The sequence below is a fragment of the Ovis aries genome, chromosome 16 (assembly GCF_016772045.2).
Source record: "Ovis aries strain OAR_USU_Benz2616 breed Rambouillet chromosome 16, ARS-UI_Ramb_v3.0, whole genome shotgun sequence".
NCBI classification, from domain to species: domain Eukaryota; kingdom Metazoa; phylum Chordata; class Mammalia; order Artiodactyla; family Bovidae; genus Ovis; species Ovis aries.
The window spans coordinates 39,313,113-39,332,308 of NC_056069.1; the positions used below are offsets into that span (position 1 = coordinate 39,313,113).

The 19,196-nt window shown below is 45.1% G+C and overlaps 1 protein-coding gene across 2 annotated transcripts in view; it reads left to right on the forward strand.

Moving 5' to 3' along the window:
• The window catches only part of AGXT2 (alanine--glyoxylate aminotransferase 2), a 47,637-nt gene that overhangs the window by 18,749 nt on the left and 9,692 nt on the right, over positions 1–19,196 (forward strand). For both annotated transcript variants that reach the window (XM_004017055.6, XM_042233888.2), the window contains 6 exons: positions 3,837–3,937; positions 4,498–4,590; positions 7,760–7,892; positions 9,653–9,744; positions 11,506–11,655; positions 16,836–16,934. In XM_004017055.6, the coding sequence (XP_004017104.2) occupies positions 3,837–3,937; positions 4,498–4,590; positions 7,760–7,892; positions 9,653–9,744; positions 11,506–11,655; positions 16,836–16,934 (668 nt within the window). The remainder of the gene's footprint in view (positions 1–3,836; positions 3,938–4,497; positions 4,591–7,759; positions 7,893–9,652; positions 9,745–11,505; positions 11,656–16,835; positions 16,935–19,196) is intronic.

Below are 19,196 nucleotides of genomic sequence, written 5' to 3' on the forward strand. Positions count from 1 at the left end.
GAAGCCTTAAAAATCTGCTTTGAAAGTAAGAAAATTCAGTCACCTTAAAATTCAGATGGGATAATGGTGGAGGTGGGAGGCTGAAAGCATGAGCTTTAGAACAAGATGTTATAGCCACAGAACATAAAACCGTGAGGAAGTTTTAAACTTCACTCAAATTCTCCTTCTGAAAGATGAAGCTCCTGTTTCTCATCTGTGAAAGGTAGACAGCAATATCTGCCCCTGTGGCCCCTTATTCCAGGCCTTCATGAGACCAAGGAAGAGAACTTTTAGAACTTTTTCTAATGGGGATGCCTTTTTAACAAATCTTTGGGCTGTACCACACAGCATGTGGGATCTTAGTTCCCTGACCAAGGATCGAACCCATAGCCCCTGTGTTGGCAGCATGGAGTCTTAACCACTGGAACACCAAGAAGGTCCCAGAAAGAGAGCTTTTGTAGAGTCAGGCAGACTGTGGCAATGCCAAGGGCTAGTATGCCTGCACCTCACCTCCATGTGGCACCAAAAACTAAAATCAGTTGGCTGAACCTCGCAGATGTCCATCCACCTGCAAGTGCATCAGCGCAGATCCTTGGAGGCAGGAGACATGGTCCTTCCCTTCCCTCCTAGCTCGGTGTCCCTCTCTCTTCATCCTCTGCCTCCTCCCTCTTTTCAGCCTTCTCCTCTCTGCCAGGCCAACTTGAAAATACGAGGACCCCAGGGTCATCTCTCTAGTGGTCTCTGGAGACTAAGTGATAGTGACAGATAGACATTTCTGCCTCTCAGAACTGTGGTCTTCGGCACGTCTGAAGTCAGCTTCTTTCTTCACTCATATCTTCAAGAGACAAGACTAATACCCTCTCTTTATACAAGAAGTGATATCAGCCTCCTCTAGAGCTATTAGGCTTGAGAAGCGCTGGGTCTTTGCTGTAAAAAAGCATATTTATATATCTTTGTAAACACATCCCAACATATAAACTACTTGGCAGAGAAGTTTCCAGGTCCTCTTAGAGTTCACTCACTGAACACATAAAGGTGCCAGGTTTGACAGGGGGCATTTTTTTCACCTGAGCAGGATGTCACCTCTCCCCTCATCGGTCTGGGCAAGAATCCAATATGTGTGTGGTAGAGTTCATTCTCTCCTCCACCCCCTCCTCGGGATGTTTTCTTTCCAGCTGTTCATTTCAGTCCCTGAATGTCAGATATACCTTGGGATGAAAAGCACCTCTTAACCCACTGCCCACATAATGTTCCTAACCTCATACTGATCACATCATTTCTCTTTCTTCTTTTGCAACACAAGCTCCTTTTTCCTTAAATATCATTCTTTCTTGGCTCCCCACTCTTGCTTAACTCTTTGTGTGCATGCATGCTAAGTCACTTCAGTCGTGTCCAACTCTTTTCGACCCCATGGACTATAGCCCACCAGACTCCTCTGTCCATGGGATTCTCTAGGCAAGAATACTGGAGTGGGTTGCTATGTCCTCCTTCAGGGGATCTTCCTGACCCAGGGGTGGGACCCACATCTCTTATGTCTCCTGCACTGGGAGGCGAGTTCTTTACCGCAAGTGCCACCTGGGAAGCCGAACTCTTTCTATGCCACCAGATAAAATGAACACTTCCCTCTTTATGCCATTTCCTGGATAAAATCCAGGAGAGCAGTCCCTCTCCACCTGCTTGATGTTGCCATGATGACGCCACTACACCAGGTCTCTCTCCAGAGGTGGCCTGACCTGGGCTTACAGCAATGAGCCAATGAAGGAGAAAGCCAGTGACAGCTGATGACTCACATTGCTGAACTTGTGCACAGTGGAGGAAGAATTTATAAAAAGTCTAGCACAGGTTCAAGCAAAATCTTCTTCATGGTTTGTTTTGTCCAAATTTAAGCCATTAGGGTTGATTTTGCTCCACATTTGGATTTCTCAAGTGACAAATGGTCTTGCTAAATTCCCAAATTATATCCTTTGAACATATGTATAATTCATCCTCTAAGGTCATCCTTGGTTGTTTTCTTTTCCTTTCTGAATAAAAATAGAAAATTTCAATCTCCAGGGGCACATATTCATTTGTCTACTATATCCTGCCCATCAAACAATATCAGTTCAGTTCAGTTCAATCACTCAGTCGTGCCTGACTCTTTGCGACCCCATGAATCACAGCACGCCAGGCCTCTCTGTCCATCACCAACTCCCGGAGTTCACTCAGACTCACGTCCATCGAGTCGGTGATGCCATCCAGCCATCTCATCCTGGGTCGTCCCCTTCTCCTCCTGCCCCCAATCCCTCCCAGCATCAGAGTCTTTTCCAATGAGTCAACTCTTCACATAAGGTGGCCAAAGTACTGGAGTTTCAGCTTCAGCATCATTCCTTCCAAAGAAATCCCAGGGCTGATCTCCTTCAGAATGGACTGGTTGGACCTCCTTGCAGTCCAAGGGACTCTCAAGAGTCTTCTCCAACACATCAGTTCAAAAGCATCAATTCTTCGGCCCTCAGCTTTCTGCACAGTCCAGCTCCATAAAAAAAATGATGCTAATAAGTGTACTTTCTGGTTTCGATATACCTTTCATTAATTCCCTTCTTCAAACCCTGAGCCCTCGATCCCAGTTCACCAAAGATCAGGGAACACTGTTGAGCAAGCTTTTCCAAACATTGTATGTAGCCTAAAAGTATGTTTGGGGCCAGGTCATGTTTTTCTCACTTTTTAAGAGCTGAAGTATAAACTATATTTATGCTTCACTGTTGATGGTGATAACTGAAGGTTTCTATTCCTTACCTCTAGCTTTCAGGAGACAGGACCACATCCACGCCTCTAAGCAAGCATCATGATGGTAGATGGCGACTTGCCTCCCTGACTGCTTTCACCAGAGACCCCCATCACACTCATATCTCCCTCTGCCTTTCTTCTTCTATTCACAGATATGGGTTTAGATTCAGAGATTATGCGGTGCCATCCACCAAATTACAGGTGTGGATAAAAATTCTGAAGGTTCTTACATGTGGACACACTAGTTCTGGGACATTTGCTATTCTGGAGGGGACTGCTTCCTCTCCCCTGAGACAGTGGATGAAAATTACATGACTATAGTACTTTCCTCTTTAGAATTCTCATTGTTCTATAAACATATTTGTTGGTGGTGTTGTTCAGTCACCAAGTCGTGTCCAACTCTTTACGACCCCATGGACTGCAGCAGGCCAGGCTTCCCTGTCCTTTGCCATCTCCCAGAGCTCACTCAAACTCATGTCCATCGAGTCGGTGATGCCAGCCAGTCATTTCATCCTCTGCCGTCCCCTTCTCCTCCTGTTTTCAATCTTTCCCAGCATCAGGGTCTTTTCCAATGAGTTGGCTGTTTGCATCAGGCAGCCAAAGTATTGGAGTTAATATATAAACATACTTACTAACCATACGACTGAGATACTTTGTAGTTTTAAAATGGTATATCAGATTAAGTGGCAATACAAAGTAAACAGTTATTTCCAAATAAATCAAATCCACATAGCAATTACATCTGAATTAAATCTACTGTGTCAAGAGAACTGGCTTCCTTAGGTGAAACAGCCATCTATCCCAGACTCAATGATGCTCTGGGGTGTTTCTTCCCCAGATGGAAATGACTGAAGTGGTTTGTTTACACCTTTGTGGCTAGGCTAGTCTTGCTGCTCAGAACAAAGCACAAGTTGTTCTGACAATGTTTCCCTTTCAGAAACCTACATACCCATATCCTGCTTTGCTGTGTCTTGAGGGACTGTTGTCAATATACTATCCTGGTTTCTTTTTTCCTGTGTTTTCCCCCATTCTTCTGGATGCCTTTCTCACATCTTCAAATACTGTGTTGTGTTTTGTTTGTTTGTTTATTGCAGACTGCTGTCAAGCTAAAGACCAGTATATTGAACAATTCAAAGATACTCTGAGCACTTCTGTGGCCAAATCAATTGCTGGATTTTTTGCAGAGCCAATTCAAGTAAGTGTGTTAACCTTAAACATTAACCGAACTCAGTTGTAAATTATCAGTTTTAACTCATACATTCTAGTGACTTCCAAATTATTTAAGTGATCACTGTTATGTCCCTCTATGCCATTTTCTTCGTCCCCTTGAAAAAAAAAGGCCCCTGGTTTTCAACTGACCTTTAAAAGTCCATCTTCTGTACTCTTAGGCTGAACAGATAGATGAAACTACTGAATTTGTAAATCTGTAAAAATAGAAAACCCCAGCAGTTTTCAGTTGCTTATTACCCACACTGTCAGGGTGAGCCATTCTGTAATCTTACTAAATCCCCTTAATCTATTTTTCTCTACTCTCAGGAAAGACCACACTTGCAACCATTTCCCAGAAGGCATGGCATGAAGAGGAATGGCTCTTCTTTTTACCCATAGTTGAAACGTTTCTAGAAACGGTTTCAAAAATTGATAGTATCACTAATGCTAATATTGATCATGATCTGTCTTCAGGTTTTTTTTTTTTTTATAATTTTCAAGGCCCTATACTGTTATTCTAGGTCTTCTTGGTTTGGTCTTTTGCAGGGGGTGAATGGCGTTGTTCAGTACCCGAAGGGGTTTCTAAAGGAAGCCTTCGAGCTGGTGCGCGAGCGGGGAGGCGTGTGCATTGCAGATGAGGTGAGTGGCCACGGAGGAGGTGTGATGGAGCCAGGACAGGAAAAACTCGGGGAGAAACCTCTAAACCCTGCTCTGCAGTCCAGGCAGAAAGCATCTACTTGCAGATTCCAAGACGAGGGTATAAGTTAATCTTTGACTCATTGACTGACTAGTTCATTACTAGACTAGAACATCAATGTCCCAAGGGAAGTCTATCAAATAAGTTAACAGGCCTAGGACGTTGCCATTCCTCAACATACTTTTAAAATTCCTATTTGACTCAGCTTAAACTTAGTTTAACCTCACAACCAAGTTTTCATCTTAACTTTTGCCAAAATAGTATTAGGCAGACTGGCAGCATTCATCTCACCTTAATAACAAAATCTGTTTGGAAGTCACACTTAGAAAAAAAAAGTCCAGCCTCTAAGAAGAGGGCCATAATCACAGATATTTGAAAAGTAGTTCCAGGGACTCCCCTGGCAGTCCAGAGGTTGGGGATCCCACCTCAATTACAGGGGCCGTGGCTTTGATTCCTGGTCAAGGAACTAAGATTCCACATGACATGCTGTACAGCCAAAAAAAAATTGAATTGAATTGGGGGCAAAAAAAGTGAACTGAAGTTCAAGATAGTTAATTTGCCTGTCAAGATCAGGCAGCTAGTAGGGACAGAGCCAGAACTCACACCCAGACTCAAAGACCACACTAACCACTGGGCAACCCACCTTTCAAGAATGATCGAACTGTGGTGTAGAAAGACAAAGGGTGGCAGGAAAAGCGGGAACAGAAGAAACTCCTGAGGGCAGAGTCAGTGCTGCACCAGGGATCTCACATGCCTTCTTAATCAGCTAACCTTGGCTTTCCCTTCTATAAAATGAGGAATTTGGAATCTACAATAAGGGCTTCCCAAGGTACTGCTAGTGGTAAAGAAGATGCCTGCCAATGCAGGAGACATAAGAGATGCAGGTTCAATCCCTGGGTTGGGAAGATCCCCTGGAGGAGGGCATGGCAACCCACTCCAGTATTCTTACCTGGAGAATTCCATGGACAGAGGAACCTGGGGGGCTACAGTCCATGGGGTTGCAAAGAGTCAGACACTACTGAAGCGACTTAGCATGGGGCCTATTGGGCCATCAGTCTTTCCTGGTCTGGCGTGGGCTGGATTTAAGTTTGAAATTGACCGCTTTTAGGCAAGGCATCCGCACACATAGTTCCCACTCCAATTCATAGAGGTGGACCTAGCCTGCTTCTCTCATGGCTATGTGCTTCTTACCTCCTAAGGCCTTTGAGTTTATGAAACTTAGAATGAGTCATCTCTGCTCAACTGAAAGATTCTATGGAACTGACACCTCCCAGATGACTTACATGGTTTATGGCCCTACATAATTTCATGTATTGTCCAAGCAATCTGATTTTTTTTACCATTTATTTATGGTACTTAGATGAAATAAAAAATGAAAATAGACAGGCAAGTTGGATGGATTTGCCATGAACTCTTCTTACATTCTCTCTTTGGGGCAACTTCATCAGCTTGTGTTCAGGGACTCAAAACTAGGAGACTCAGGATTCGAGCCCAGGTCTGTCTGACTCTCACATAAGCTATTCTCCTGTGTTGCTCACTCTTATCTAATTGTAACCCCCAAATCTACCTTTGCAACAGCACCTTGGAGAGAGCAGAAAAAATAATTTAATTTAAAAAGTCTGAGAAGGACCTTTACTCTTTCAAGAGCATTTCAGAATCAGCTTCAAGTGCCTACACCTCTACCCCAGAAGTGCAGAGAAAGAGAGAGAGACAGTCCAAGAGACTGAGAACCAGAGGGAATCAAGGACCCATCACCAAAAAAGGCTCTGGCAGAAATTTGCATGGGAATTTTTGTGCACATTTATTTAGTTAGGCACTTCTGCCACATTTTAATTCATTCTACACTTAGTGTCTACTTTTATCAGGCACTCTGCTAGATATTATGGATAAAGAGAAAAATGAGATACAGTCTCTGTTATTAGACATGTGGGTGTATGCATTGCTAAACACTGCAGTCACATCCGACTCTTTGCAACCTTCTATACTGTAGCCTGCCAGGCTCCTCTGTTCATGGGATTCTCCAGGCAAGAATACTGGCTTGGGTTGCCATTTCCTTCTCCAGAGATCTAAACCACGTCTGTGTCTTCCGCATTGGCAGGCGGGTTCTTCACCACGAGCGCCACCTGGGAAACCCTATTAGACGTACTCTGGTGATAACAGTCCAAGGTGAGAGGTTCTGATGGCAGCCTAGGTGCCTTGTAGGAAATTCCTAGCCCAGATAGTGAGGAAACCATGTTTTGAAGAACAAGAGGCGTTAGCGAGAGACAGAGCAGGGAAAGGGTCTTCTAGGAAGAGGAAACAGCACGAACAGAACAGCTGCGGTCAGCTTAGTTCCATCCTGAATTAACCGGCTTTACTGAGTCCTCCTCACGACTGATTCTCAGGAAGAAAAGGACACGACAGGAAGAGGACAATCAGCCTGTCTGGGCTGAATGGCAGACGCCCCAGCGCCAGTCTGCGTGCTGTAATTACTGCCTCATCCAGCATGGGGCAGACGCAGCCTTCCCACAGAGGGGCCTTATTCAGGGTTGCTAATCACAGCAACCTTTTTCACATGCATTATTTATATAACCCAGTGGCACCCCACTCCAGTACTCTTGCCTGGAGAATCCCACGGATGGAGGAGCCTGGTGGGCTGCAGTCCATGGGGTCGCTAAGAGTCAGACACGAATGAGCGACTTCACTTTCACTTTTCACTTTCATGCATTGGAGAAGGAAAGGGCAACCCACTCCAGTGTTCTTGCCTAGAGAATCCCAGGGACGGGGGAGCCTAGTGGGCTGCCATCTATGGGGTCGCACAGAGTCTGACACGACTGAAGAGACTTAGCAGCAGCAGCAGCAGCACCACAACCCTGTGATGTATTGCTATTAAGTGTTTCCACTCAACAGAGCTAACATAGGTCCAGAGGAGTTAAGAAACATGTCTAGAGTCACTAGCAAATGGCTTTTGGTGCCTAAAAGCTCAGGCATGGTGCTTTTTCCATCATAGTACAAGGATGGTGGTGATGATGATGTTAAGGAGAAGATAGAAGAGAAGGCAAGACACCAGAGGGTCAGGAAAACCAGCATTTCTCAGAAAGTTCCCGGTGATTTCGGATTTGTTTCCATCAGGTGCAGACAGGATTTGGAAGGCTGGGCTCTCACTTCTGGGGCTTCCAAACACACGATGTCCTGCCAGATATCGTCACCATGGCTAAAGGGATTGGGAATGGCTTTCCCATGGCAGCAGTCGTGACAACTCCAGGTAGGAACCATGGGCAGTTTATGTCTGCTTCTGGGCCCCCTGCATCCCCAGTCGTAGCAAACATGTGTATTGTACCTAGTGTGGGCTGGGGACCGTCATGGGAACTACACATGCATTTCCTAAGTAATGTTAAAGGGAAACAGTCTGTTTGCCAGACTGTGGAAGAGATGGAAGAAAACCCGCCCTTTTTGCTCTTTACTATAGGGGAGATCAATTCTTCCAGCCTCACACTGAGATGTAGGGTTCTACTACATTGACAAGGTCTAGGCAAATGTGCCTCGGAGAAGGCGATGGCACCCCACTCCAGTACTCTTCCCTGGAAAATCCCATGGACAGAGGAGGCTGGTAGGCTGCAGTCCATGGGGTCGCTAGGAGTGGGACACAACTGAGTGACTTCACTTTCACTTTTCACTTTCATGAATTGGAGAAGGAAATGGCAACCCACTCCAGTGTTCTTGCCTGGAGAATCCTGGGAACGGGGAAGCCTGGTGGGCTGCCGTCCATGGGGTCGCACAGAGTCGGACACGACTGAAGCAACTTAGCAGCAGCAGCAGCAGGCAAATGTGCCTAGGCAAAAACAAAAGCAAAACCAAATCCAACACAAGAGATCGTGTTAACCAACCTGAAGCCAGTTAAAGTTTAAAGCTAAAGTTTCCAAGGAGTCATATTCTTGAAGAACACTCCAACTTAGTCTTGCCACCCCAATAAGCTATAGACTCAACCTCCAGAGTGATAGTTTTCTCTGCTGATCATCAACAGCTAAATACAATACAATCTCACTTAGCTAAACAGTCTATAAAATGAACATTAGAATTAATTTTATTACCCATTTTAGTGAAGTTTTACAGAGAATACTTTCATGAACCACTTATTATTGAAAATCTTAAGACTATTTCATTTATTTTTCCCACCAATAGCAAGCACACTTGAGAAACTCCAAAGGATAATTAAGTGCCTTGTAATATTTCAGTGCTTTTATCAAATGAGGAAATATGGTGTTGAAGGTGAACTATAATGAACCGAATATATATTTTCACCCTCAAACCGTCTGGAGATTGTTATGAAATCCTTGCTATGAGAGTTTTAAAAAATATTTCCTTCTTAGTCCCAAGAGTGGAAGACAGAAAAAAGGCTAACTAATGAGGATTCATGTAAGTTCCCATAAATCAAGTTTTAAAGTACTTTTCAATTCACACAACACATTGAAGGTTTTATTAGTAAACTTCTCATGGAGTAAATAAGCAATTTTTCCTTATCTATTGTATTCATCAGCTTGGTCTATCATAACAAGATATTGCAGGCTGGGTAGCTTAAACAACAGACATTTATTTTCCCACAGTTCTAGAGGCTAAAGTCCAAGGTCAACGTAAGAGCCCAGTTCAGTTCTGGTGAGATCTCTCTTGCAGATGACCCTCTGGCTGTGTCCTCATGTGTCCTTTTCTGCAGTGAGAAAGGGCTCTGGTCTCTCTTCTTCTTATGAGGGCGCCAATCCTATTGGATTAGGGCTCCACCCTTATGACCTTAGTTGCCTCTAGGGAGTTGCACTGGGGGTTAGGGCTTCAACATATGAGTCGGGGATCCCTGAGGAGAGAGACAGTTCCATCCATAACATCACTATCTGGTGAGTGACGAATGAATTGGATGCCATGAAATACATTGTAAACACCTTTCTACAACATGAAAGTAAATATAATCCAAGTGGCATGATGAGAAATTATAGATGCGTCACTCTTTATCCACCTTTTATTTTCTCCCCCTAGAGATTGCCAAGTCCTTAACCAAGCATCTGCTTCACTTCAATACCTTTGGAGGGAACCCCATGGCCTGCGCCATTGGTTCAGCCGTCCTTGAGGTACGTTCCAGCAGCTGTGTCAACATCATTCATTTCACCAAACGACTGCTTCAAAACTACACACCTATTATCAGGACTCTACCACATGACATAATTAAAGTGGAGAGTTAATTCCTAGTCCATGAATTTAAGTTTAGATTTCCAGTTATTATTCTGCTCCCTCTCCCTTTTTTTGAGATTTACTATCAGTGCTTCATGTATTGGATATGAAATAATATATAATAAACCTCACACACATGGGAAACATAAGAATTCCCCCAAATTTCTTTTGTGATTTGATTGGTGTTTTATGGATGGTGACCAATGGCAATTTTTGATGTCAGCTGAATTTTGGTCCTGTCCTGTATATGCTTCCTTACATTCGTTGTACTGTCATAAAAGAAAAAAGACAAAAGAGCAAATGACTTCTCTGCAATTCTAACTAGGTGATTCAGCTGTGGTTCAGCATTAGCCCATTGATTTTTGCCTGTGGTCTCATCTGTTGGAAAAGGTTTGCATAATTATATGACTAATAGCACTTGATGCTAGTGGTAAAGAACCGCCCCCACCCCCCGGCCCTGCTAATGCAGGAGACATAAAAGATGTGGGTTCAGTCCTTGGGTCAGGAAGATCCCCTGAAGGAAGCATGGCAACCCGCTCCAGTACTCTTGCCTGGAAAAGCCCTTGGACAGAGGAGCCTGACAAGCTGCAGTCCATAGCATCACAAAGAGTCGGACATGACTGAAGGGGCTTAGCATGACTGTATTATATGCATAATAGTGCTTGCTTAAATAGGTGTAACATAGTTTCAGAAAGACTGCACAAGAAATTACTAACAGTGGTTGTTTGTGGGGAGGGAAACTTAGTGGCTGGAGGACAGGGATCAGTGAGGTTCATTCTGCTCTTTGCTTCTGTACTTTGTGATGTTTGAACAAAGCACATGTTTCGCTTATTCAAAAAAAATAAATTTAAAAGTATTTTTCAATAAAAATAAGTAAAAGCTGCTCTTCCTAATTAAAAAGTACATTCAAATATGACTAAATCCCAAAAAGAGAAAGTGTGGGTAGGATGTGACATTTATTTCATTCTGTAGAAATGCCAACGAGTGTTCTTTAAGTGCTGTGTCCCCTCAAACAGTTTAGCAGGTAGGATGGAGGTGAGCACGGAGCTCTTAAAAATGTCAAGTTCTGCCTTCAGTCATGCGGTTACTATCGGCTGGTTATAAGTATAGCGGACTGCTCATATGTGGTCCAGAATCACACATCTCTTACTGTATAGCACAGGGAACTCTGCTCAATGCTCTATGGGAGCCTGGATGGGAGGGGAGTTTGCGGGAGAATGGATACATGTATATGTATGTCTGAGTCCCTGTGCTGTTCTCCTGAAATGATTACAACATTGTTAATCAGCTCTAGTACAAAATCAAAAGTTTAAAAAAGAAAAGAATCACAGATCTCTGCTGTGAGCGGAAGTAGGTGAAAATCCTTTTATATCTCAGGTGCCCTGACTCTGGGCCCACACAGAGCCCAACATTAAGATGTCTCTCTTATTTTTCCTAAATGTTTACCCACTCCTGAAGATGAGAAGGGTATGAGGGAAGCTTTCCCTCTACCAAGCCTTTTTTTCTCCCTACAGCAGATCTTTCTATGAGACGAGGTATGGCCACATGACTTTGGGGTCCATTTGTCTGGTCAAGTTTTGTAAACAGGTCACATACATTTATTTCTCAGTCCCTTTTAAAACTGTTTAAATGGAAAGTCATTTGGGGCTTTCTCTCAACAGGTGATTAAAGAAGAAAATCTACAAGAAAATAGCCAAGAAGTCGGCACCTATATGTTGCTGAAGTTGGCTAAGCTGCGGGATGAATTTGAAATTGTAGGAGATGTCCGAGGCAAAGGTCTCATGATAGGAATAGAAATGGTGAAGGATAAGGTAGGTGGTGATCTATCGGTCTCTCTGTAGCTTCTTGGGGCAGCAAGAGTTAAGGCAGGAAGCCTTGGCTACAAGCTCATTCGTTGAGATAGAGCAGGCAAGGGCTGCAAGACTCAATGGAGCTCATTAGAAATGAGTAGAGAGTGCTGGGGCTTCCCCAGTGGCTCAGCAGTAAAGAATCCACCTGCCAATGCAGGAGACATGGGTTTGATCCCTGGGTTAGAAAGATCCCCTGGAGGAGAGCATGGCAACCCACTCCAGTATTCTTGCTTGGAGAATCCCATGAACAGAGGATCCTGGCTGGCTACAGCCTATGGGGTTGCAAAGAGTCAGACGCAACAGAAGCAACTGAGCGTGACAGAGAGCACTGAGTATAAACATGGAGAGTTCTACAGGAGTAAGGAGGAGAGTTTGGAAAAGAGTAGGCAAAGAGCATCAGCAATGACTGACTATTTCGCATTAGAAATACAAAGAAGGGGAGAATTCTTTGGGGAGGGGCAGGCAGCCCAGAGAGCTAGTAGCAGGGAAAAGGGCCAGGAGAAGGCTGTGGTGATGGTTTGGGTGAGGATGTTAAAGATTCATAGGGTTTTGCATTTATTTGTGAATGGACTTTAATCTCTCAGGGAACCAGGTGGAATGTGACTTTCTGATGACATACCCCACTGTGACCTCAAACTCAATATGACGACAACTGAATTTAGTATTTTCCCTTAAACCAGTGATTCTTCCCAAGGTCACTGTTTCTCCCAACTCCCCAGCCTCAAAACCACCGAATAATCTGTGGCTCCTTCTCTCTCCTTATGTCTAGTGTCAAGTCTTATTGATTCTTTCTTCACCATGGTTCTCAAATCTTTCCCACAGTTCCTGCTGCTGCCCCTAGGGTCCATGTCAGTAGGAAACCATCCCAATCCTCCATAAAAGTAAAATCTAGATCCTCAGAGGAGAGTGACAGCAGGAGAATGCTGGCACAGGAAGGAACAGTCAGACTGATGCCTTCCCCCTAATTCTTATCCATGGGAGATGTCTTGCTGTTTGCTCTCACCATACCATCCTCCTTTAGAAGGTCTGATGCTCAATTCTTTCAATATTCAGCCCAGACCATGGATATAAGACTTTTCCCTTAACACCACACAGCAGAGACAAAACAAGGCTGGAATGTTTAATTAAGATTTGAAAGCTACGGGAAGACAGCAGAAAACTAAGAGTACTGTAATATAAGAGCAGGCCCTCTGGCTCAGAAGCTGTGACACCCACATCTTCAGCTTGGGGCCCTGTCAAAGGCTGTTTTAAAGTTCAGACGAGTCCATTCCAGTCCTCTCCCAACCCAGGAGCTCCCTCAAGGATATCTAGTCTCCTCAAAGCCCAGAATCCCCCGAGGAAAGCCCCATGAGAGAGGAGGCACTCCTCCCTTCCCCGCTAGTCCAAACCCAATTACTGTGTGCTTTAAGACTTGTGGACAGAGACATTCATTGTCCTGGTAAAACATCAGAATTCTCCCAAATGGCCATTGGTACCAAGTAAGCTAAGTGATGGTACATCCATACTATGTGGCACAGAAATATGTGTGACATGGGAAGATGTGCAGACTGTATTATGGAAAAAATAAGACAGGCTATAAAATAGTGTATATAGAATGAGCTCTTTTCCTCCTCTCTGCCCTTCAGTAGTTGTAAGCATGGGGTCTGAAGGAACTTCTCTATCACTAATTCTATCCATTGTCCCCTCAATGACAGTACATTCAAATACTGCTCAAACTTTTCCCCAGTCATGGAATATGGTACTCTCTTCTCTGTATCTAGCTTTGGAAATCATAGCCTTTTTCAAGATCTGACTCTTCCCCACACCTCCTCCTTAAAGCTTGCCTTTGCTTCTCCTGTCTAAAGGGGCTCCAGCCTTCAGAGACTCCCTCTCCTACTCCTTATCCTAAGAGCTCCTTTGAAAGGATCTTTCGAATCATGTACTTGTTGACTCAATTTTCAAGTATCAATATCTTCTTTTCCTATGTAAACTATATGCTTTTGAGGCCAGGAAATACACAGATGGTGAGCACTTTACCAGTGTTGGTTGATTGATTTCAGGCCCCGCAACACTTCAGACCACTTTCATGTAATTGAAACAGTACAGAACTTGGCTTTGATGCTGTATTGATGTATATGATGTCTTGATGCTGTGCAGTAGAACCCAGATTTAAAACTTCCATGTGCTATTGGTAAGGATGTGAACTGGGTACAGCCCTTTGGACAGAAATTCATCTGTGTCTATTAAAAGATTAAATGTATACATTTTGACCTAGCCATTCCACTTATAGAGATGTGTCCTAGAGAAATATTCACAGATGTGTGTAGATATAAATAAGCCAGGATGTTTGCAATATTGTTTATGATCATAAACAAAAATATAAAACCACATATATGTCCAAAAATAGGAGATAAAGCAAATTGCTCTACCAACAAGAGACAAAATACTAGGCAGTTTTTAAAAAGACTAGGTCCATGAGGGTGGTATGATTTGAGAGAATAGCACTGAAACATGTATATTACCATATGTGAAACAGATCACCAGTCCAGGTTCGATGCATGAGACAGGGTGCTCAGGGCTGGTGCACTGGGATGACCCTGAGGGATGGGTTGGGGAGGGAGGTGGAAGGGGGGCTCAGGGTGGGGAACACGTGTACACCCGTGGCTGATTCATGTCAATGTATGGCAAAAACTACTACAATATTGTAAAGCAATGTCTCCAATTAAAATAAATAGATAAATTTTTAAAAATAAATAAAAAGACTAGGTCCAGATACATTGACATGGAAAGATGTTCAGGATACATTGTAAATTGTTCAAAGCAAATGCAAAACATTATAAAAGGATAAATTATTTTTTAAATGTGCATTTAAATGCATTTGTATGCATAAAAAATTTGTCTCGTTCACACCAAATTGCTAACAGGCAGTGTCCCTAGGAGTAGGATTTTAGGAAGAGAAACTTCCAATTTTTACTAAATGCATGTCCATACTGCTTTAAGGAGCTTTTCCCAATAACCATGAATACTTTTAAACTGTTTAAAAGAAAACCTACCCTCTCAAAACAACTTGAAAAACAAAACCAAAATAAACATAAGGCTACATTATATCCTCAAGAAGAGGCTAGTTACTAACATGCCTATTTGATTATGGGGCTGCTGGAACTTAGGTTCAAGCACAGAGCTGGGTCAGGCTGTCCTGTGGCTTTGCCTTGTTAGATGTTTTCAACCGTGCTTTTCTCTGCATATGGCTACAAGATGGTCAATTAGCCATGGCAGCTGAGGCTGCTGCTGCTGCTAAGTCGCTTCAATCGTGTCTGACTCTATGCGACCCCATAGACGGTAGAGAGTGATAGAAAAGGACAGAGGAGCAGAGACGGTGCTGGCTCAGACCAGGGTGAGACTAAAGTCCCTCCCCAGGCCCTTGATGGCCACCCAGACCCCAGCAACCCAGCTGCCCCTCAGGAACCCTTCCTAGTCTTTGACCCCATCATGGGTCCTCTTCTTGTCTGAATGTTTGAGTAATATTTTCCTAGTCTTAAAGCTTCACAACAGACGGAGAATACAGACCTCTGGAAGGTACAGTCTGAGTCTGTGCTCAGCCACTGACACCTAACCAGGAAAGGATTCAGGGTGGATGGGGCAAGGGGATGGATACCCAAGCCTAGGCGAAGGCAGATAAAATGAAGCTGGGAGCACGGGAGGGAGCCCTCCTCCACCTCACAGGGAGCGCAGGGGCTGGCCCATGCTCCAGGAACATGCCTTTGAAGCCAGAGAGCCAGATTCAGTGCGGATGCTCGCAGGGCTGTGCCACAAGGATGCCCGCAGGGCTGTGCCACAGAAGAGAGGCTGGTGGCGATGTCAGTGCTCAGTGCTCACAACTGAGGGATCAGAGCCCAGCATCTGAAGAGCGTTTACAAACACAGATGCCTAAGCCCTGCTCTACAGGCTTCCCAGGTGGCTCAGTGGTAAAGAATCCACCCGCCAGTGCAGGTTAAATCCCTGAGTCAGGAAGACCCCCTGGAGAAGGAAATACCAACCCATTCCAGTATTCTTGCCTGAAGAATCCCCACGGACAGAGGAGCCTGGTAGGCTACAGTCCATGGGGTCACAAGAGTCAGACGTGACTGAGCGACTTAGCACACAGCACCTGATGTTAAGATGGGATCGTGGTAAAGTGCTAGTGGTAAAGAACCCGCCTCCCAGTGCAGAAGACATTCAGAGATGTAGATTCAATCCCTGGGTTGGGAAGATCCCCTGGAGGAGGGTATGGCAACCCATTCCAGTATTCTTGCCTGGGAAATCTCATGGACAGAAGGGCCAGGCGGGCCACTGTCCATGGGGTGGCAAAAGAGCTGGACATGACTTAATGACTAAACAAAGCCCATCCCCCAAGTAATCAATAGGCCTGACCTGAGGTCTAAACGTCTGTAGTTCAAAGTGGCTTCCAGATGATGCAGATGCAGGGGCAGACTTGACTGTGGAGGGAGCATTGGTGTCCCCAGTCCAATGTCATCAGACGGGTGCTGGCAAGCCTGGGCCCACAAGTAGTCACCACCTTCAGATGCCATGTGACCTGAAACAACCGCTGGGTTTCCAGAGAGCTTACCTCTCCTGACCCTGGAGTATTAAGTCTTGGGTGAAAAAGAGCAAATTCCACAAGGAGGGAAGACGAGGACACAGGGCCGCACTGTAGCTGCCCTAGCTGTGCCGTGGCTCAGGGAGAGCCTGGGCTGTTCGTGCCCTTGTGCAACTTCTGAGCCATATCCTGGACTCTGAAACGAACTTTTTACAGGGACAAAACCAAGTGAAGAGATGAGGACAATTTCCAGACAAATAAAGCAGGCTCCAAATATGGCTATTACAGAATCAACCTCCTGGGGTAACCACCAGCAGCGCCAAGATTCACTGGCCATCTGCATTCAACTTCATCTTGTCTTTGGGAATCTGGAATGAAATGGGATAAAAAACAAATATCTTTAATAATGCCGCCCCCCAAAATAAATCCGATCCAGAAATTAACAGCTTTATTCAATTATAGGGGGAGAGAGATTGAGAGGGAGAGTAGAGCATTGATTGCTTCAGTTGCTTTTAATTTCTCTTAGAAATAATGTCTTTAATTGTTCAAACATCAAACATAGAATATTTTTTAAATGCATTTACAGGAGAGCCGCCAGCCTCTTCCCCGTGAAGAAGTAAATCAAATCCACCACGACTGCAAATGCATGGGGCTTCTGATTGGCAGAGGCGGCCTTTTCTCTCAGGTAAGAAAAAGGCTGGTCTTTACCTAACAGTTCAGGTAGGCATCTCCTACTGTCCCAATGCTGGTCCCTTTCCTTCACGCCTGTGAGAGGGGAACCCAGATCCACTTCGTCTAGGCTTCACTGCTCGGTGCTGTGTTTAGTCACTCAGTCGTGTCTGACTCTTTGTGACCCCATGGACTGTAGACCACCAGACTCCTCTGTCCATGGAATTCTCCAGGCAAAAACACTGGAGTGGATAGCCAAGCGGTCCTCCAAGGGATCTTCCCAAGCCAGGGACTGAACCCAGGTCTCCTACATTGCAGGCAGATTCTTTACCATCTGAGCCACCAGGGAATCTCAGCCTTTATAGCTCAGTTCAGTTCAGCTCAGTCGCTCAGTCGTGTCCGACTCTTTGCAACCCCATGAATTGCAGCACGCCAGGCCTCCCTGTCCATCACCAACTCCCGGAGTTCACTCAAACTCATGTCCATCAAGTCAGTGATGCCATCCAGCCATCTCATCCTCTGTTGTCCCCCACTCCTCCTGCCCCCAATCCCTCCCAGCATCAGAGTCTTTTCCAATGAGTCAACTCTTCTCATGAGGTGGCCAAAGTACTGGAGTTTCAGCTTTAGCATCATTCTTTCCAAAGAACACCCAGGACTGATATCCTTTAGGATGGACTGGTTGGATCTCCTTGCAGTCCAAGGGATTCTCAAGTGTCTTCTCCAACACCACAGTTCAAAAGCATCAATTCTTTGGCGCTCAGCCTTCTTCACAGTCCAACTCTCAAATCCATACATGACTACTCAGATGTTTTCAAAAGAAAGGGACAGTTACGCCTTTAGGCCACTAGAGGGCGCCATGCTAAAGGTTTGGTTCCCGCGGTTCTCCGGGGAATGGACACAGAGGACAGTCTAAGGTGGCCGAAACGGGCTGCGCTGACAAACCAGAGGACTTACAGGATGGGTTATAACAGTGTCATAACGGTCATGCATAAATAGCTTGTCTCATGTATGAATTAGTTCTAACCTCTGTAAAAGCAATCCTAGTTGTTTTTAACTCAGTGCTGGACTCTAACCCTGTGAATCCCAGGTCTACCAAGCTTTAGTGGCCACTGTGGCCAGGAGCAATGTCACAATGCTGGCAGGCCCAGGTGACCCTGCGGAGGAGGTGAGGGACCACCTGGCTGGGTCCCTGATGAAGAACTCCAAAGCAGCCACTCCCAGTGCCCTTTACCTTCAGGCTGGGAAAGGCAGAGACCAAGCTCTCCCTGCCCCAAACTCCTGGCAAAGCCAAGCACAGCCCTGCAGTTCGGACCCTGGCGTGGCCCTGCTGTGGGCAGGGGCTGCTACTGCTGTAAAGTGAGCTGCCCACTCCCTCTCTCACATCCCAGGACCCTCTCCAGGAATTAGCTCCAGGACAGAGATTTAAGATTTAGGGTCACGCCTGTTCCTCCCCTAAGTTGTGCTTGGCCTTTGGCCTCTTTCTTTCCCGTTTCAGACATGAGTCATCCTTCCTAGTCTCTCTGCTCCATTGCTGCCCCTCAGTCTATTTCAGCAAGCACTCTTGACCGATGCTTCTTAGAGAAAATGGAAGCTATTGGGCAAGGTCCCTGCAGACGCTCTTCTGTCTGGGAGCCAATTCCCACCTCCTTTCCTAAAGGTTAGGGAGAGCGACTCGTCCCTCCTGTTCAGATCTGGATCTGCCACCTCTGCTCTGGACCCTCCGCACTCCATCCACTTAAGGAAACAAGTCTGGGTCCTCTTGTTTCTGTAGCTTTTCCTTAGCTTCCCATTAGCTTGTAAACAAAGAAACTGAAAGCTCTCCCAGCCCAACCCAAACCATAGCAAACAAAACCAGAGGAGCACTTTTGCTGGGAAAGGCTGAGGTTTGTCTAGTCCTGGTCCCAGATATTTTTCCATATGAATCAGACAGAGAAAATCAATGCTTCAAAATCCCAAGATGGGCTACTTATGAAAATAGGGAACAATTCATTGTTTACTTGCTTTGTTATTCCTTGGTTACCTGACACACACGTAAGTGCTAAGGAGCCACTGGTAGGCTGGATACAAAAGCTACAATGATAAATAAGATTTATCCTTCCCTCCATGGAGCTGGCAGAGGAGAAAGACATAAACAGAAAATTATAATACAATACAGGAAGCTTGCCGATAACCATAAAAAGGGATAGTATAGGAGGAAAGAGAAGGGACTCCTGGGTCAGCTTTTCTGGCTAGGCTGAGCCTTGCTGCTGCTGCTGCTGCTGCTAAGTTGCTTCAGTCG